Consider the following 21,140-nt stretch of genomic DNA (forward strand, 5'->3'; position numbering starts at 1 on the left):
AACTTACTGGGCGTTTAAACCAGTTTATAAGCTTAGAACCTCACACTTGTTCCGACATTTTCCGATGGATTGTAAGTTCATATGGGCACCAAACAGGACGTCAAAAACACAAACCACTCACTACAATGCACTACTAATGCAAAAACCTATTTTGGTACGCATTTGAACGATTAATGAAATTACTAAGGAATTTGCTAGACAAATAAGAAAAAAACATTTTCTGTACATGAAAAAATTGATAGCGGATAGTTTTGATCACTTCTTTCTGTGCAAAACTATTTAAATCTCAACTCCTACATAAATGACGCTATCCGATTGGTTTAGAGCGATCACGTTTTGGGGTGTATAATCCATACACCCATTGTTATTTCATACACAACAAACGAGAAGACCAAAACAGACACCAAACATAATTCTCGCTTTCACTTTCTTTTGATGTTTGGGCGACAAATCTATAGTGGAGCTAAGTAATGTTCGCTTATTTATTCTCTATTTATCACAAACAGTCAGTTTAGTTAAGCCACCTGACGTTTTTGTTGAGTAAAATTGCGTCTCTTATGCGTTTTGTAAGTATTACTGGAAAAGGTTAAAAAGATAATTGAAAAACACAACATTAAACTAACCAGTTCAAGAAGACGACTATTGTTACTGTTATCTTGCTAAAGTACCTTTTGGGTATAAAAAAAATGAAGTTGGTGTTAAAATCAAATGACTGTGATAACTCATATGATATCATGAAGAGTAGTATGGCTTTTTAAGACTTCATTGGGTGGGATCATTTTACCATTTGTTCAAATTGCTAGAGCAGTTTGTTGACTGTAATTATATATATATTGTATTAATATTGTTGCTAGACACCATGTATACTGTTTAAGTTTAAACTGACACTAATACTGTTCCATAATGAAACTTCATTCTCACATGATATATAACCACTGAGGGTGTACCCCATACTCCAATAGCTATTCACAACGTAACATATTATATTCACATATAATACAGGTGTATTGTAATCCAGAAATGCTTTATCTTCAACATGCCAACATTATTCGTTTCGTCTATAAAGAAATAACAACTTAAAGGAATAAATATCACACCAAATGACTTCCTTGACTCTGTTTGGATTGGTTTGATTTCGTTATTCTGAGGTGCGCATGCGCTCGTTACATTATTCAGCGCGTACCGGGCACCAACGGACTGGTTCGGTGGATATCTAAATATTTGACGTCATATTTTTTTGAAAGCTGACCAAGAAAAACAGAAACCCACCCTTTACATCTTTTAAAACTATTTTAATTCTTATTACAGAAACGATTATAATATTCAAGTTCATTTTTAATTTGAATCGCATTTCCTGCATCACTGTAAATAGACATTCCTCTGGCATTCGGTTGTCGCCGAATGATATATATTTTTCTAAAATTATTCAAGACTCAGGATGCACTACACAGCTGTCAGTAAACAAAAACACCCTAAAACGAACAATATATATATATTAATATTTAGTTTTCGTTTAGCACAAAATTAATCAATATTTATGCGAAAAGCTACAGAAACAAGCTCAGTAGCAAAAAGTTTAAAATCAATTTTGATAGCAGTTTTGAACATGTTATACTTCTGTTTATTATCATTTTAGTGAAAATGGTGGACGACGGATTTTGTATGATTTTAGATATATTGAGACATTCAAAAACCTATGTTTATATGTGTAAAAGCTTCCCTCCCTTATTGTGCCAGTTTATTGTCATGTTAACGAATACAGAAATGAATTACATTTTAAATTATGGCAATTGAATGCTACCTTACAGCCCTATAGAAAAACAGAAATGATAGCTTTCTTCCAAAGTATGTTAAATTAACCTTAAGCAATTATACTTGAACGACAAACATTCTTCGTTTCATTATTTGCAAATATTACCCTATTTGTTCTTTAAAAGTTATATTAATCCCTCTGACAATAGCTGTCGACTAACGCGTCACTCATGAAAATGTGATCTACTATCAACACGTATCAGATGAACTGCGAACTTACTAGCAAATCCCCTTTATACAATCCTTTATATAATTAAGTCTGTTAGATTGTAAGTGTTCGGATAAATCATTGTAAAAATGGGTAACAAATACGTTACTGTTACAGTGTGCAGTGATATTGTAAAATACCAACATCTCCAATTAAATGTAATGTAACGGCATGTACCAGACACCAGTCCACAATAAAGCTATTTGTTTTATGTACTCGTGGGCTATTTGTATTTGATAGTGTTTGGTGTCTTTGAATAGTAAAGTTTTTTTCTTCTGTATTCGTTTAAAACAACTCGACATACAAGCGATAATTGATATGCTCACTCAAAATTTGTGTTGATTTGTGGATCAGCTATTGGAGTAGTCTATATGGTTGGCCATATAATATCTTTACCATATAATTCTATATTACAAAATGAATGTGGGTTACATTTTCTGGGATCAGTGAGAAATTTGTGATTCTCCAGTCGATATTTACTAGCAGAGAGTTTTAAACTCGATGAGGGATTAAATCAAACACCACTTGTCTTAATAAACAAATTAAATAGTATTGTTTTCCTTCGAAATAGTGTTGGAATGACTGCTGTAACCTAACCTCCAATTGATAATGGATAGTTGATAAACGCAACATAGATCCAAATCATAAAAAACAGCATTCTAAACGACCAAAAATATTACTACACTAAATACTGAAACAGTGAACCTTGATTGCGCGGGTATAAATTGTAAAATGGTATTATTAGATAGTATAATGGTTAATTAAGAATTAAGCTTAGTAGACACATAAGTGCCTTGCCGTTTTCCGCCTGTATAGACACATGAAGTTCAATGTTTCAAACGTTTGTCAAAATCATCGAGGCTATTGATATGCTTTAACTATTTCCTACCATTTTAAATCTTCATTGCTGTGGCCTGTTCGTTATTAACTTGGCATTACATTGTCAATACTTCTACAATGATGCACAATATCATGAATACTTGTTTTAACACATAACTATCTAGAATAAAATTGTCAAGCTAAAGGTTGACATGTGTGTTATAATTATTTGTAGCTACAGATCCATTTGTCTGCTCAAGCACTTTCACTTAAATTCATTGGTTTAAGTACAGACGAGGATACAAACCTTCTCAATTCGTTTAAATTTCATTGGTAACAGGATATTGCTCTTTTCAGTTTTCAAGTACGTAGAAAGTCACTCGTGTTTGAAAGACCTATCAGATAAATAACATGGAAAGTTAATTTATTCGGTTCGCTGTTGTTTTTCCCGAAAATGTGTTTTACGAGCAAAATACTGGTTTTCGTCATTACGGACTATTTGATTACTTCTTTAATCATTGGTAAGACTTTAGCATATTGTTTTTCACTTTATATGCACATTTTATATCGCTTAATTAAGGATTGATCGCCATTTTTATTATAAAACAGTCCAAACAAATAAGTTTTCAGTTCCTTTCTAAAAGTAGGTTCACTTTTAATGTGGTTTATGTCTCTAGGAAGAGCATTCCACCATTTTGGCCCAACCACAACAAGTGATCTGTCAGCAATTCTGGTTCTGGTTCTTGGAACAATAAATTGAATGTCATCAGAAGATCTTAGTCTGTATTTTCCCTGAACATGGTTTAACAAAGACCTCAAATAAGAAGGAGCTGTTGCCTGCACAATACGGAACACAATGACAAGAGTTTTAAACATAATTCTTGCCCTCACAGGTAGCCAGTGAAGGGATTTGAGGACTTCGGTAGTTGGATGACCGTATGGTGTGTTGGTCACAACTCTTGCTGCTTTGTTCTGAACTTTCTGAAGTCTGTTAATCTGATAGGCAGGTATTTCCGTAAATAATCCATTGCAAAAGTCAATATGAAAATGAATAAGGCCGTTCACCATTATCTCTGTTGATTTTTGTGAATGGTGTTTACGAATTTCTTTCAGATTTCTAAGCTGAGCATGCGCAATCTGACATTTTTTTCTGATATGCATGTCAAAATTAACTTTCCATATATACACCCAAATCTCTGACATTATTAACACATTTTACTGATGATCCACCAACACTCACACTTGAAATGTTAAGTTTTGCTAGCTGATGTTTAGTGCCATACATGATAATTTCTGTTTTTGAGTTATTCATTTTCAACTTAAAATTTGTCATCAGCACAATTATATCATTGAGACAATCATTTAGCATTTCAAGCACATTCGCCACATTTTGTGCATTTCCAGCTTGAATTCCAAAGCAATTTTATGATCATCAGCATACCCATAAAGTCCAGCTGGGTATTTTTGTACAACTTTGTTCAGAGCAGCAATATACATGGTAAAAATAACTGGGCCTGCACAGGACCCCTGTGGTACACCGAACTGCAGCTGTTCTGTGTTGGAAGATGCGTTCTCAACAATAACTTTCATTGTCCTTTCAGTTAAATAGGAATTTATCCAGTTCAAAGGAATACCTTTAATACCAAAGTCTTCCTGAAGACTTTGAAGTACAATTGGAATATCCACTGTATCAAAAGCTGCACTGAGGTCAATCATGACAACGATAGTAACTTTATTGTTGTCAAAAGCATCCAATAAATCACAATACATTTTCATCATTGCAGATTCGACACCATGACCCTTTCTGTAAGCGCTTTGATATGACGGAAGAAGTCTGTTTACTTCGATGTGATGAGTAATTTGTTGTAAGGCAGATTTCTCAAGGATCTTTGATAAAAACGACAAGTTTGGCACAGGCCGATAATATTTAAGTTCTAGAGGGAGACCCTTTTTCTTCAGTAGAGGCTTTATCACAGCACGTTATCACTCTGTTGGAAACACTCCAGATGATAATGATCTATTTTCTGTCACAACTGGTATAAAAATGTTAAGATTGTCTTTCAACTTTGGTGTTGGAATAACATCTAGCTCACAAGTTGTTGGTTTTGATCCTTGGATAAGTTTCATGACATCATTTTCTGAGAGTGGTGTGAACTCAGTCAAAATTGTGCCACCCAGAGGCTCGTTTAATGATACAGACCCGATATGTGCCGATTCAATGGTTATATTATCTAAGTCATTTCTCAACCTGGCAATTTTGTCAACAAAGAATTGCAAAAATTCGTTGGCTAGAGATACATCATATGTATGCGGTGGAAGTGGATTGTCCTTTGTACGACCGAGCAGACAGGCAGTCACCCCATATAACTTTTTCACATCGCCCTCTGCCCCACTGATTTCAGACTGATAATATCTATTTTTTGATCTTGTCACTGCAGTAGTGTAGCTGTTTCTAACCTTTTTGTAAATATTTTCCATCAAATTTGATTTGTCAGACTGGTAAATACTTTCTATTGACCTTTTAAACTGCTTGAGGGATTTCAGGTATCCAGAATACCATGGTACATTTGGTCTGCAAATAACAGTTCTCTCTTTGAGTGGAGCATGCTTATCAATTACATCTGAGGTACTCTTGGTAAAGTTTGTAACAAGCTCATCAACATTTACAGATTGTTCTAAAAGCAGATTCAATTCAGAGATGTCTTTCTGAAATGCTTCTTTTGACACTGATTTCCAGTTTCTGCTTTTGACAGTTTTAACAAGTAGAGGAGGACGACACTGTTCAACATAACAACTAACGAAGCAGTGATCAGAAATAAAATAGTCAGTCAGAGGTTCAGTTACATCTGAGAATTTATCTCTTTTTCTTGTAATGATCAAGTCCAAAATATGCCCTTTGATGTGTGTAGGTCTCTTAACTCTCTGCATAAATCCAAATGTGTGAAGACAACTGTTTAGTATAACAATCTGATTTATTGTCTAAGTGGAGATTAAAGTCACCCATTAACACCAAAGGTTCAGATATCACTGAAAGTTGCTCCAACAAGTCTGAGAATTCATTTATAAACATTGCTTGTGTAACTGGGTGCTTCTCAGAGTATGGCGGTCGATAGATACCAATTATCAGGAAAACAAAGTTGTTACTATTTATCTTCCACTCAACATACTCAAAGGACTCAAAAGTTTTGCAAGAATTGCGTGACACTTTTAAGTTGTCTCTATATAACAGGGCTATTCCGCATCCTTTTCGCTCAGGTCTAGGGACATCATCAAAACGATAACCATCCTGTGACAGTTCTCCCCGTACAACATCATCACCATCAGTCTGGAGCCAAGTTTCAGTAATCACACAAAGATCAATGTTCTGCTAAAAAATATGCTGTAGTAGCTCAGACGATTTTCCTCGAATAGATCTTGTATTGACAGTTGAACATTTGAGCCTGCGTTTTCTTGTTTCATTTAAATAAATTGTTCTGTCTAGTTTTATCTGTGTTAAGTTCTTCAAGTGAACACCATCATTATAATCCTTGATCCTCGTCCTGAGGCGACCAGCCCTTTTACCTCTGTATACCAGTATACCAAATTCTTTCAGCCTTGTTAACACTTCTTTGTCTAATTTAATTGACTTTTTGGTGGTGAGCGAAAAGTCAGTAATTGCTCAGTACTGTACAGTATAACAGTAAACGGCTTATTCATTGTGAGAGCTGATAATCTGTCCACCATGTAAGTTGAGATCAATGGGGTGGAACACCCTTCTTTGTTTTTTATGTAATACAATTAAAATTCCTAAGAATAATTTCACCAGCATATTTAATATATATTCATATCACTATAGTTCAAAATTCCAGTTTTTTACACACAGTAATTCCAACAGAAAATGAAAATTATTCAGAGCACAAAATAATGCAGCCTACACCTGGCGCAATAATATCAATATAACTCAACTCAAAGACTCAAGATAAAATGTGATCAATACTTATATCTACATTTAAAAAATCATTACGATTAAAAATAAGCGGAATCTTCTGCAATGGAGTATTTGTTTTTAAAGAAGTGTAACTGGTAACATACAATTATGCAAAGGAATAATTGATTCGTAACGTTGTATATCATTGGTTAAATGACGTCACGTTATTCCAATCGGAACACAATATTTAAATAAAAATGACGTCATAACTCCATGTGCGTTATGCAGTTTGAACGTCAATTTTTGTCTATACAGAAGACTAGGCGAATGCAAATATTCTCGTTTGAAATTTAAAAGTGTGTGATAACAGTCGTTATTCGGTGGTATGTTACATACACGGCAGAATAAGAATAGCTTCATTACCTTTACGTTCATAAAAGATAATCAAGTGTTTGCGAATTTTAATAATACGCAATCTGACTGCAAATATACCAAGTAATTGATACTAATTCAAACACGAAGTGCTCTTGCAACCTAGCGGTAGTATTTAAAAACTGAAAAGAGCAATATCCTGTTACAAAGTTTATAGTAAGGATTAAATTATGAAACAATTAATGATGGTTAAATACGAGTGTCTGTGTTTTAACCTCCAAAGTAATGTCAAGATCAGAAAGTCAAGACTGTTCAGTAGCAGCAACTAACTTCAAACTGTTGACAGTATAGTAAAATCAGTTGCATTTACTCAATATAGCTGTGAAATGTGAGTCAGTCTCTGAGAATTTCACCATCGTGAGTTTCGACATTGTTATTGATGTTTAGTTATCTCTGCTTTTTACATTAATAGGCTTAAACGTTGCACGAACCATATGCATTTGTTGGAGATATTTTGAAATGTCAGTTTATTTTCCTTTCAAAACATTCACGTAATACTAATGTATTATCCTGTACCTCACTCATTTCGCTTTCAATATGTATGTATTGTGTAGAAGCAGGTGTTAAATTGCGATTAATGTTTCTCTTATAGCAACTTATTTCTCTGAAAATAGCAGTGGTGCATTGTTCAGTGGCAGTTAAAGTTTTTATTATCTAATGTGAATAAAATACAGAAACAAAGTAGTCAGATTAAATAAGAATTGTCATACTTCAAATGCATTTCACAACACATGCAGTAGGCGTGGAAAGCAAAAACACAAAAGCTTTTTAAATTGTGGACGATACTATGCATTGTATTGGCTCTGAATATTAACGAACGACAATAAAGACAAAAATGTAAAACACATTTTGCTACTTAAATGATAAATTGTTTAACAATATATTATTAATTGATGGTCTTATAATGTTACTACATGTCTTCAATATCATGATTTCTTTGTCGATTTTTTTATTCAGGAGCTTGTTTACTTTAACTAGGATATGGGCTGTTTGCAACTACGAACAAGAATTCGACAAAAACGTTTTGTATGTAGTTATGCTTTGGTTTAACGAAAACGTTAGCCCGTATCTTGATTCGTTGTATTTGTGGTAATGTGGGTTACGACACTGAACGGTAATTACCTTCTTTGTATTTGTTATTTGCAGGTAGTGTTATGAGATATTAAAAAAATCAAGATACATTTAAGATACTGGAATTTAAATATTCTGTTTCTGTTTCATTCCTCAATAAATATTTATGGGAAAACTAAAATAGAGTTTCAAAACAAAAACAACATTGAGGAACTTATTTATTCAGTCAACAACGACTAATTAGGCTGACATCTCCATTATTGGTGAAAAGGAATAGAAATGCCTAATATTAAAAATATCGGGGCTAAAAGAACTAACATGTGCATTAAAGAACATTTATGAATGCAGGCGGTATTTTCAAACAGAATATTAGGAAGACATTGGAAAACCCTTCGTCACACACAATAACCCCATATTCCAATCTTTCGTTAGATATTTCTTCCGGAGTGTTGACATACATTTATTTGGTGCTTCACATACTGCAGGAACAAGGTTTCCTTTCTTCTATATTTCCATGTTTCAATAAGAAGAAGAAAGAAAAATAATTTTTACATTGACATATTTATGGATACAGAGATATTAATTACAACAAGTAAAACAAAGCTAACTTCCCTCCGCTGTATACGTGAACAACATGATGTCGGCAATCAAAACATCTTATCATGTGTAAAACATTGAAATAATACATTTTTATGTTACATAAATTAATTTTCGACTATCTTAAATATCTTAAAATGACTTTTCTACAAAAGCTGACCTGAATTATCGGCTCGGTTCTCATCTCTAGTGTAGCAAGTAAAGTAAAGAAAAAAAATACTTCAGTCATGTTCTGATGTAAGTCACAAAGTGCCGTCTTGACCAAGTAAAAGTAATGATAGGGGGTAGTTTAAACTAGCTGAATGTAACACGGATTTTGTTTGAACAGCAGCTTATTGCACACTGTTCATTAGCTGTAGAATTATGTTAAATTTATACACATTTAATTCATGTGAAAAAAAGACATAGCGTTCAGTATATGTCAATATATGTCAAGTATTTAAAGAAACTGAAAACTTAAAAAAAATATAATAAAGCATACTGTACATTTACTATTAACTTAATTTCAGTTAATTCTAATTAATTTTACACGAAAAAAGAAACAATACACAATGTTTTATTTTCGCACTAGGACACGAGCCAGTGTATTGAAGAACCTTTCGCCAAGATTTCGACCGTAAATGAATGTTTTAAATACAATCTCATATTCGTGTTTATTTTGTTTCAAATTTATTTTAAAAATAATTTACTTGGTAGAGCCTTATTTAAAACGAACTCGTTTAACATACAAAATAAACACTCATTTTAGATCGTCTTTGTATTTTTTATACTTTATTTTGATATGATCGATTACTAAATTATATGAGTTCATCGACTGGATCTACCGCTGATATCTAAACAATTAGTGTAGAATTTTTCAAAACTAGTGCATATACATGCAGCACACATCTTTCTGTATAAACTAAACGCAATTAATATATTTCTTATTAAGTTCATGTAAGGCATTCTGTAGCTATTTGCATATATATCAGATAAATAAAGTCATGTTTGTTTGCAGTTTCTGTTCATTTTGAGTTTAATGATATTTATGGACGACGGTTGTAGCTTTATAGTTTATTGAGACATTCTGAAAAGTATCAAATCTTATACCGAGATAGGTATTCGTTAAAGCGTCACTCTCTGTTTTTATGTCAGTATTATTGATTATATTTACGAGTACACAAGTAAATAATGTTTGAGATGCTTCCCTTCAACCTGATAAAAATGTGTCAATCAAAATGACTGATTAATAAATTTTCATTTCCACCCCAATTTCCACCCTCCCAATTTCCACCCCAATTTCCACCCTCCCATTTTCCACCCCAATTTCCACCCCAAATTCAAGCCTAATTAAACTTTTTTAATATTTTACATAAAAGCCTCTGATAAAATATGTCAACCATCGCCACTCATGAAAATAGTTCTTATATGAATACTCGGCTAATAAATTACTAGCTTTCACTGAAATCAACAAATATCCTTCATAGTATCCTTTAGATCACAAACTACTTTTTGAAGAAGTCATTTTAATAACACATTTCGAATAAGGTAGTTACTTTTACAAAGTGTGCAATTATTTTGTATTATACCATTATCTCAAAATATTCGTAATGCATTTGTGCCAGATACAAATCCACAAGAAAATAATTTATGTCATGGGTTCGAGGAGTATTTGTATTTGTTTATTTTTAGAGTCTTTAAATAATTACTTAATAACTAATACTTCTTTCATTCATTTGAAATAGCTCGGAGTACCAGCAGCAAGTGATATCGAGGCATACACTCTGTGTTTACTTATGGATCAGCTACTGGGCTAGTCTTTATTGTTTCCTTGTTCAGTATGTCAGTTCGCACTCGAAATTTCAACTAGTTAAAGGAGCAAATCAAGCACCACTTTTCTTGTTCAGTGGTTTCCTCTTACAGTGATAAGTATGCACTTCAAAGATTTATGACCAAATAAAACTGCCGGACACATTTATCTATATTTGGGGTTATGTTTGCCGAATGATCTGCCTGACTCATTTGAATACTTGTCATATCTTAAACATTTGTATTTAATTGATCTAGGAACAGCTTTCCTTATTGTCAATAGTAACCAATCACATCACATTAATCCATTTTAAACCCACTAGTTTTGAGCACTGCGAAATAGTAGATTAAAAATGTATTAACTGTCCTGCGAATCGTTTTGAGTTGCTACTTATGTCCATGTGATCCATTTTAAACCTACTTATTCACGCTTATGCACTAGTAAATCAAAATAGATCAATTTTGCAGTGACCGGCACAATGTATACTACTTACCATGTCTATCTCAACATACTTTAACCTTTAATTTCACAGGTCACTTATTATTTTGACCACTGACCATTCAAGGTTAATTTAAAAAAAATGGCTATAACATGCTAGTACACTATATATATATATATATCGTATTTGTTGATGTTTTTATTAAAGAAACTTATATAATGGAAATTCCGAATTATGGTGCTAATAGTCAAACAATTTTTTAAGCATAACTATGACTACATGCCACAATCTTGTTTTAGATTAACCAATCTTAGAATAGTGGTTCTTGAAAAAAAATACACATGTTACTCAAGCCATTAATTTAATGATAAATGTTATTTGTATGCAAAGAGTTTGGATGAGTCAAAATCAAAATTTATTTAGGGCAGATATAAAAAGTCTAGTGTGTGTTATGTTTCTCATTCATATTACAAGACACCAAAATACATAAGATTACACACATGTTCCCATTTCATATTGTTTGTCTATCAAAATATTCATAAAGATCTTTGCAACACCGCATTTAAGAAACTTTATGATTATTCATTGAGACAAACCAAGGAAGTTCGTCACAAGAATCTTTTATGGGAAATTTTTATATAATGGGGTTATTTATGGATATACCTGGAGAACTACAAAACATATGTGTTAACTATTTTAAGGTATGATATTGTGTAATCAATCTTAAGCAGAATTTATAGACAACTCTGCACTCAACCAGATACATACATAAAGCGTTAGACGCAAAAGTATAAGTTAATGATTCTGAAATAAATGAGGTGGCTGAATCGATTAGTCTCAATGATGACAATTAACTAAAATCCACAGAGCCATTAGAAAACAAAACATTATGATGAATTGGATTTACTTAAAGATACAACAGTGAATACTATTAAACAATGGAACAGAAAAACACTGAATTACACAGTAACTAATTGGTTCAACCTGTTGTAATGTTTGATTAAGTTTTGATTTCCTTTGATTTGGCCGCCGGGTAAACCCGATGTAGGAAAAACACTTATCGATACATTTATTGAAACAGAATACTTCAATCGTATGATATTTTTATTTCGAGTCTGAGCATCATGTATAGATTAAACCACCCAACAACAATATGGCATTTTTTATTTTAAAGTTGACCATAGGGCTGGTTATAAGCCTTTTTCGTGGAATTTTACTTTAAATTTAAGAGATGAAAAAAGCAAAGTGATTAAATCTTTTAGTTTTTGATTCATTGGTTCAATAGTTATTGCAGAAATTGCATTAACATTAGAAGAATGTAGTTATGATTTGATTATGACATATCCAGAAAGTGATACCATACACAAGAGATGGCTCTATAATATATAATATATAATATATGTTCACTATAATTACCAATTAATTTTATGGAATATCATACTATAATTCGGTTATCTAATGATATTTCTGGATAATTTCAAACGGTCAACAGACTCATCAAATAGTTTTAGACTAGACGTTGTGTTATCATACTATGTTGATAATAATCATTTAATTAATTATCTTCACAGAGGGACAGACCAGGCAAATATTTTGCAAAGTTATCTTGGCATGAATAGTGTAGAATTATAATAATAAATAATGGCGATCCCAAAGAACCGTTTAATTGTGTAAACAAGCGCTCAGACAAATTAGCAAACCTTTGAGAAGTTATCAGATAAGATTCAAACATTAACGTAACAAACAATTGTTAATATTTCAAAACTTGATTCAAATATGTAGTCTAACAGATTGATAATTCAGAAAACAATTGGATGGGCTAGATAAATGCTGAAAAACTCTTATTGAGCTTCTGAAAAGGAGTAATGTAATATCAAAAGAATAAACAAAAAACACCGGGGGCAATTCTGTCGTGGAACATTTACAGCAAGTGAAAGATGAATTAATTGACACAGATGAGTTTCAAACAGAATTAAACAAAATTTCAAACCAACATCGTACTCAGCAAGATGCCCAATTAAAAATTAAACACTAGTAATCGTAAAATAAAACAGGTGACATAATTGGTAAGTACTGGGGATGAGCAATTAGACGGTTAGGGGACAAAGGGGTACAATGATATTAATTATACTTAAAGACAACATGTTATCGGCAGCAAATGTTACTTAAATGAGCTTTAGAAATGTATATTATAATAATTAATGGAAAAAAGCTTTAAAAGTCGATGAAAGTGTACGATTTTTTGATAAGGTGAACAACTTAGAATAATGAAGCAAAATACTAAACTAAAAGTGAAACTAAATAATTTAGCCTCACTGTTTGGGTATCCTGTATTAATTTGTAAGTACAGTTTACGGTGAATTTGACAAAAAGACACACTTTTAAGCAGTAATTTCAGTAATGGGAATATAAATTATTATATAAAAGAAAGGTTTATTACTAATGGTGACTTAGAACCAGCTGAAATAAGTCCAATAACCATTTAATTTGACTTACATTGTGCATTCATTGTAATTAATTTAGTGACTCAATTGTTAATGGAACCTGTGGTTATGTTTTCTACGATTTTAGAACAGCAACATTAACGTTATCGTCAAAGGAGCTATCCCTTTAAAGATGATCCTCAAAGAATTGAACTGTGTGAAGTAAAGCATTTATATGACAACCATACATTTCCTTTAATTTCAATTCAAACCCAATTTATTAAAACAATAAAAGGTATGTCGTCGCCTTCCTCCTTATGAAAATTAACTCCCTTTGCAGTTTTACACCGTTACTTTTTCAAGAAATCTATGTTGAATCAGACCGGGAGACAATCAACTTCTGTTGCAGCAAGAAAATATTTAATCTCTGATATATTTATGATTCTTTTTTTTCTGAGTGCAGTTATTGGACTGAATTTAAAGTATAACAATTTTGAATTATTTGCATCAGTAAGACTAAACAAATTTTAATCTGAAGTCGCATTCCCAATCTTAAATATAGAGAGGGCATCCTGGATCACACCCTTGTACTAAGCATTTAGTTGTAACGTACCTTAACATTTGCATATATGTATTTACCTGTTATAACTGTTCTTAAGCTTGAACTAACTTGTTTACAACCCAGATATCCAAAGCATAAATATGACATTTCATAGAACTAGAAATAAATAACTTCTCTGAGCGAAGTACAATATTTATATGAAAAAGTTACAGAAACAAGCTCAGGGGGCAAAAGTTTAAACATAAACCCCGTTTAATGGCACAGGGTAAACGCCAAAGACATAGACAATAAAAAGAAATACGGAACAAAAGCACCAAACTCCACAAACAACACAGTACATATATACAATATTAAACCTAGGTGTGTTTATCAAGGATAGTAATGTACCGCCTTGGAACGGTCAGTAAAATTAATTTACAGGGGTTTAAACCAGTTTGCGGTAAATATTTGATAAAGCGGGTATATATATAATATATATATTAAAATGGTAGTGTTGAATAGTACATTGGTTAATCTAGAAATTAAACCATTTGACCTAGAAGTGCATTGCCTTGCTTCGTCTGTTTATGTAGATATAGATCAATGGAAAAAGCCTTGGAAGAACTTTCAGAATTTGTCAAAATCATCAAGGCTATTGATATGTTTTAATCATTCCTATTATATGTCCTAACTTTTAAAAACTATACCGATGCGTCCTGTTAGTTCTTATCTTTGTATTAGTTTTACAATTCTTAATATGGATTACTACAGTTATTTACAATAATAATGAACTCTTTTTTAAGTTATAGATATCAAAAACTCTATCTAAAATAATCCCCAAACGTATACTATCCTCTAATTGACAAGCTAACGGTTTACAGGTGTGCAATATGTTTTTTTTTCTGCTAGAATTCCCCTTGCTTTTCCAAGAGCTTACACATAACACAAAACTTTTAAGTAAAAACTAAGATGTGAGGAAACTAGTTGACTCAAATCGTTTAGATCGTTTAAATTTAAGAATTTCTATTCCCGTCGTTGTTGTTGTTGTTGTTGTTTTTACCAGCTTTGTTTTTGTTTTTCGACAATTTAATTACTTTTTCAACTATTGGTGAGACTTTTTCATGCCGTTAAATAATTTGAATGTGTATTTTGTATCTCTTAATCAAGTTTAAAGTTGAAATGAGTGTGTTTACAGTTATTAGGTTATACGGGGTGTTGACGACCATGAATGTTACTGACGTTGCACTGCCCTTGCATTGTTTGTTACATATACGGCATACTAACATATTTATAAGGATAGCTTCATTACCTTTACATTAATATAAATACTCATGTATTTGTGAGTTTGAATGGTTCACATTCTGACTGCAAACATGCGAAGGCATTTATACTAGTGCAAACACGAGGTGCACTTGTTACGTTACAGGTTTGCTTCAAAACTGGAATGCCAACCAATATGCTTTAACAAAGGACATACTCAAACTTCAATCATAAAAACAAATAATGATGATCACATTATGCATGTCGACTAAACTGTTATAAGCAGAGATCATCAGGGATAAATTGTGCAAGGTTCATTATTCGACCGTCTGAAATATAATGGACATAAAAAATAGTAATAAATAATACTAATTAACAAATAACAAAAACATATTCTAGATATCAAATCGTTTTCAATAATGAATTATGTCCAAATATTTGATAAAGTGATCTTTTCTTATTTGTTCAATGCTGATCAAACATTATAACAAAGTTTAAAATATCTCTTAACAGGCAAAAATCCAAAACATCGTCAAGGAAATTGTCTTTCATACAGTAAGCATCCAAACAATGTTTGGAGTAATGAAATGCGTAACATATCATCACTTTACTACTTATAGCTATTATAAAAGCAAACTTAACGTTTAAATGTGTACTGATTTATGAGCCATTCGTTGTATAATTCACCCTTAATATGGACTTACGCCATTATTATAGATTTTTAATTACCTCTGTATGTTTCCAATGTTTGAAATAGTTTGGTATTTATCAATATGTGTTTAAAAATAGTTTAAAAATACATTTATATACAAAAACATTACACAACAAATTGTATGAGTAGCCAAATTGTCAAAGTCCGATAAGATTTTATATGGATTATCCTTCGTAAATAACAAACAATTAAGTTAATAACGGATGGTGTATTGATTATACCGTCCATGTTTGCTGGAAAGATTTAAGGTCTTATTGTGTGGCTTTAAAGTCAAATTGCTCAATCTTTTATCTGTACAGCATATTCTTAAATGTTTACATTTGATATTGCTGTCACACTTATGGCTTGTACAAAAATAAGGAAACTAAACGAAGCATATGCGTTTGTAAAAAGAAGCTTATTTTTAATACAGGGATGTCAGTTGCAATTTTGAAAGATGAAAACGACGATGTTCATCATTCCGGAGAAGCTTTATCAACTATGGAGCAAGCGTTATCAGGTACATACGTTCAATAATGGTGTTGCTGTATGTGTTGTTATATATGTTGGTAAAGACTATTTTGAATTATCAAATATGATTCCTTCCAAACTTTCCATGTAATATTTCTGTGTTGCCATGTTCTTGACTGATGTTGCTTTCAACCTGAATACATTGTGTAGAAGCAGGTATGAAAGTGCGACGACTTCGTGTTTGGATGGTGTCCTTTAGGGCTCCGTCCTAAATATGTTTAATAGCCAGTCCAATCTGCAGACCGAAAAGAGCAAATCAGCATACACGAAATAGATCAGTTTTGAATGCTACAATAGAAGGAAAGTTGAACGTAATGTTCTTTAAGAACTTCACTAAATATATTAACAATAGTTAAAAAGTTAGCAATTTTGAATAGTCTAGAAAATGTGATCTTTTCTAATATATTCAATGCTGGTGAAACATTTTTATCAAAGTTTATAAAGTTCTAAACAGGCGCAAAACATCGCCAAGGAAATGGCGTCGCATATAGTAAGCGTTCAAAAAATGTTTTGAGTAAAAGGAATATGCGTTATATTTTATCCCTTCACGTAATACAGCTATTCAAAAAGCAAAATCAACGTTTAAATGTGTACTGAAATATGAGTCATTCGTTGTTTAATTTACCCTTAATATGGGCTTATGTCATTATTGTAGATTTTGAGTTACCTCTGTATGTTTCCAATGTTTGAAATTGTTGGGTATTTATAATATGTATTTAAAAATAGTTTAGCAATACATTTAGAGGCAACAACGTTTGGAAATTATTTAAAGCAGTTGTAATTAACAATTGTTATACAGTAAATGGAAATTGTATGAGTAGCCAAATTGTTAAAGTCCGATAAGATTTTATATGGATTATCCTTCGTAAAAAAAACAAATAATTAACGGATAGTGTATTGATAATACCGTCCATGTTTGTTGGAAAAATTAAAGGTCTTGTTATGTGGCTTTAAAGTCAAATTGCTCAATCATTTATCTGTACAGCATATTCTTAAATGTTCATATTTGATATTGCTGTCACACTCATGGCTTGTACAAAAATAAGGAAACTAAACGAAGCATATGCATTAGTAAAAAAGGAGCTTATTTTTAAAACAGGGATGTCAGTTGATATTTTGAAAGATGAAAACGACGATGTTCATCATTCTGGGGAATTTTTATCAACTATGGAGCCAGCGTTATCAGGTACATACGTTCAATAATGGTGTTGCTGTATGTGTTATTATATATGTTGGTAAATACTTTTTTCAATTAACAAATAAGTTTTAACGGATAGTGTATTTATTATACCGTCCATGTTTGCTGGAAAGATTAAAAGTCTTACTGTACGGCTTTAAAGTCATATTGCTAATTTTTTATCTGTATTCGTTTACATTATTTATTGCTGTTACACTCATAGCTTGTTTAAGAATAAGGAAACCAAATGAAGCATATGCATTTGTAAAAGGCAGCTTATTTGTAAATACATGTATTTCAGTCGCAATATTGAAAGACGATGATGATGATTATTCTGGAGATTTTATTTCATCGATGGATCCAGCGTTATCAGGTAGGATATATATTGGAATGTCTTTGGGGTGTATCATTTTTATTTGGCATCTGTCTGTTGGCTTGCATTGATATTGAGTTATTTCTTTAAAATTTCACATGTTCTTAATTTTGAATGGCATGCTGTAATTGCTTCTTCTGTTTTTTACTCCTTGTGCCAATACATCCATGTTTGATTGTCCTGAACTGAGTATAAATCTCATGAACACTGAGTACTGGTGATTTAACCCAGGAAGAGGATTTTATTTTATTTTCAAACTGACAGAAAAAGATCGAATTAATATAAGCTACTTTACTAAGAAGCTTAGTTTTATTATATAAATCTCATTAAGATGACACCATCTGTGTAAGCAATAATAACAAGTAAAGCGAAAACATTTTATTGATATCTAGTACTGCTGAAACAGTAGAAACATTAACGATCAATGTTTAGGTTTCCACATGTTTTGCTTGTAGATATACCATCGAAATGCATTCCGTGAAAATTCTAATGATTTAAAGCTGACAGCCCTGTGCGGTATACAACGTACATGTTACGTTATGCCCAATACTTGGCTGTTTCGCAAAAGCTCCAATTTGCCGGAATTAAGTCGTTGTATCCGCAACAGGTTAAAGTATCGATTTTCATTTAGATAAATTTCTTGCTTAAACCTGATGTTTTAACCATTTAATAGCCAAGCATGATCATCTGTAATACAATTTTCTTCAAAGGTGGCTTAACTCTTTAAAGGGAGACAATTACACAACTTATACAAAACAAAAATAGTCATCTTAGCCTGATCCGGTTATAAGGGGCCTTAAAGATTGTTTGAGACATTTGGGCCAGGGCCAGTATTCAATATTGATCTTACATTTATCCTTATACATGCTTGATTGATTCCATTCATCCTATTGGTCAGTTTGATATACAGGCCAATCAAAACACTTAGTTTCGTATCTTGGATTTAAGTTTAATCTCAGTTGCTTATTGAATACGCATCCAGGTTTGGTCAATATTTTGCCTTATGCAGCAATTCCTAAATATTAAGCCTCTCATATAACTAAACAGGCTCAAACAATCTTCTTTTGACAAGATCAAAGGGTCTTGTTTTGTTATATGGTCACACATTCAATGCATGTTATATCATGTTACCTAGTTGTAAACGTGTAAACAATGCACTAAACTGCTTGCATGATTTTAGAGAAAACAAGTCGAGTTACATGTTATTTCATCCCTATCGTGTCGTTTTCAGCATCACTCAAAATTGATTAGCCTTTACGTTTAATACGTTTATTTGAACAGTTAGATTTTACATAACCTTGGTACACATGTTTAAAAAAGCATATGTGTATTGTAATTTAAAGTTCCAATACTCCAGATATAATGTTCTTGAGAGGTAACATTATGTCTATCGTCTGCTCAGTCAAATGGACGAGTATTGCCATCCGCCTGCGCTGTTCTGATAAAAAGCCTGACTCAAAAATAGTTTTAATAGTGATTATTAAAATCTGCTTTATTAAGCATTTTTTTTAATTTGTTATTTAAACGTTTATATTGTCAATGTGTGTACTGTTTCCTATATGTTGAAAGGTTTTGTATACCGAAAATGAAAGGGACTGATGAAACATAATATATTTAATAGAAATAAATTTAGTTGAAAGTTTGGTTACGTATGCATTGACAGGAGTTTAAATATATTACTTAAGTAACAATATTGATCACTGACCGCATACATTGAGATAATTTCTTAAAGCGAAAGTACTTGACTCGGTAAATATATCAATTGCTTCCTTGCACCCAGGAAGCGTGAGGTAACAATTAGATTACAATCCATGATCTTGTTTGCTTGAAAAATATTTATTTACATAAAGCATCTTACGGATACACAAAGGTGAAGCATAGTCATTAATTAAATATTTACTGCGAAAATAAATACATGAAAGATAAACAAGTGATATATGCACAAAACAAATTAATCCCGGCAGAATTAAGTTAAGTTGTTAGCTTTTGTTATGCGTCGCACCTGTTACTCTTTTAAGCTGCTTCTACAGGCATAAATGCTTTTATAATTTGTAGATTTGTATAATCGTTGTAATTTGAAGAAAAGGGTGAATGACAAATGTTTGAAGTAGTAGGTTGTAAAATGCGTTGATAGTATGGACGTAGCCAAAGAGGGAGAAACCTCAAGAAACAAAAAGACAGGGGAGGACATTGATAGGTCAGGTCAGGGCCAAAATCATGTGTGTTCTAAATTATGTTAAGGAAATTTAAAGCGTTTAGTTTGGCGAATGTAGTGCTAAACGTGATTGAATATTCTTGAGCAAGTCCGTAGTTTTTGTTTATCCAAACAGTAGTACTTAAAATGATAAAGGCATGATAGTAAACTGTTGGTCAATTAGGTGATGCCTTTGAACTACAGTGCATTGCAAAAATATTATTAATTTATAAAAAAACTTCTAGCGATTTGCGATCTAGGTCGTTTTTGAATGATCATATGAAGTAAATACATTAACAGGCATTAGTTTGACAGACTGGATATGTTCATGACCTAAGCAGTCACTGGAGAGTGCAAGGCAGTGATATTTATGAGTAGTAACTTCCGATATTTGAACACCATCCATAACGATAGGTGGATGTTCTGTCTGTTTCTTTTTCGACAGACGAGAATTGGTTCAGTTTTCGCTGGATTTAATTAATTAAGCCACCTTTCGGTACACATATTGATATTCTCGATGTCACTATTTAGTTGCTGAGCAATAAACAATGAGTCATCGACAATGATATATACGGTAGTATCATCTGAAAATGCAATTTTATTTCACGAACGATATCATTTATTTAGATAAAAAGAGTAAATGTCCAAGTATTGAACCTTGTGGAACGCCGGCAGATTTTGAAACCATATCAGACAAAGAACCAGACAAGACGACGCTCTGTTTTCTTTCACCGAGATAATCAGTTCGCTATAGGGACCGGAAATGCCACATTCCCGAAGCCTAAAAATTACTTTCATGTCATACGCGATCAATGGCTTTTAAGATAACACAGACTACTGCTTTTACTTCCTCGTCTAGAGCAAGAGAGATAACGT

At 32.3% G+C, this 21,140-nt stretch overlaps 1 protein-coding gene across 1 annotated transcript; it reads left to right on the forward strand.

Annotated features, from left to right (window-relative positions):
- The first annotated feature begins 3,259 nt into the window (after positions 1 to 3,259).
- LOC128237056 (uncharacterized) lies at positions 3,260 to 19,321 on the forward strand. The gene is made up of 5 exons (XM_052952249.1): positions 3,260 to 3,360; positions 16,423 to 16,509; positions 17,620 to 17,706; positions 17,999 to 18,070; positions 19,302 to 19,321. Exons 1-5 carry the CDS (start codon positions 3,294 to 3,296, stop codon positions 19,319 to 19,321), a joined length of 333 nt encoding a protein of 110 aa, XP_052808209.1. The 5' UTR covers positions 3,260 to 3,293.
- The last annotated feature ends 1,819 nt before the right edge of the window (positions 19,322 to 21,140 follow it).

Source organism: Mya arenaria, chromosome 6 (assembly GCF_026914265.1).
Source record: "Mya arenaria isolate MELC-2E11 chromosome 6, ASM2691426v1".
NCBI lineage: Eukaryota > Metazoa > Mollusca > Bivalvia > Myida > Myidae > Mya > Mya arenaria.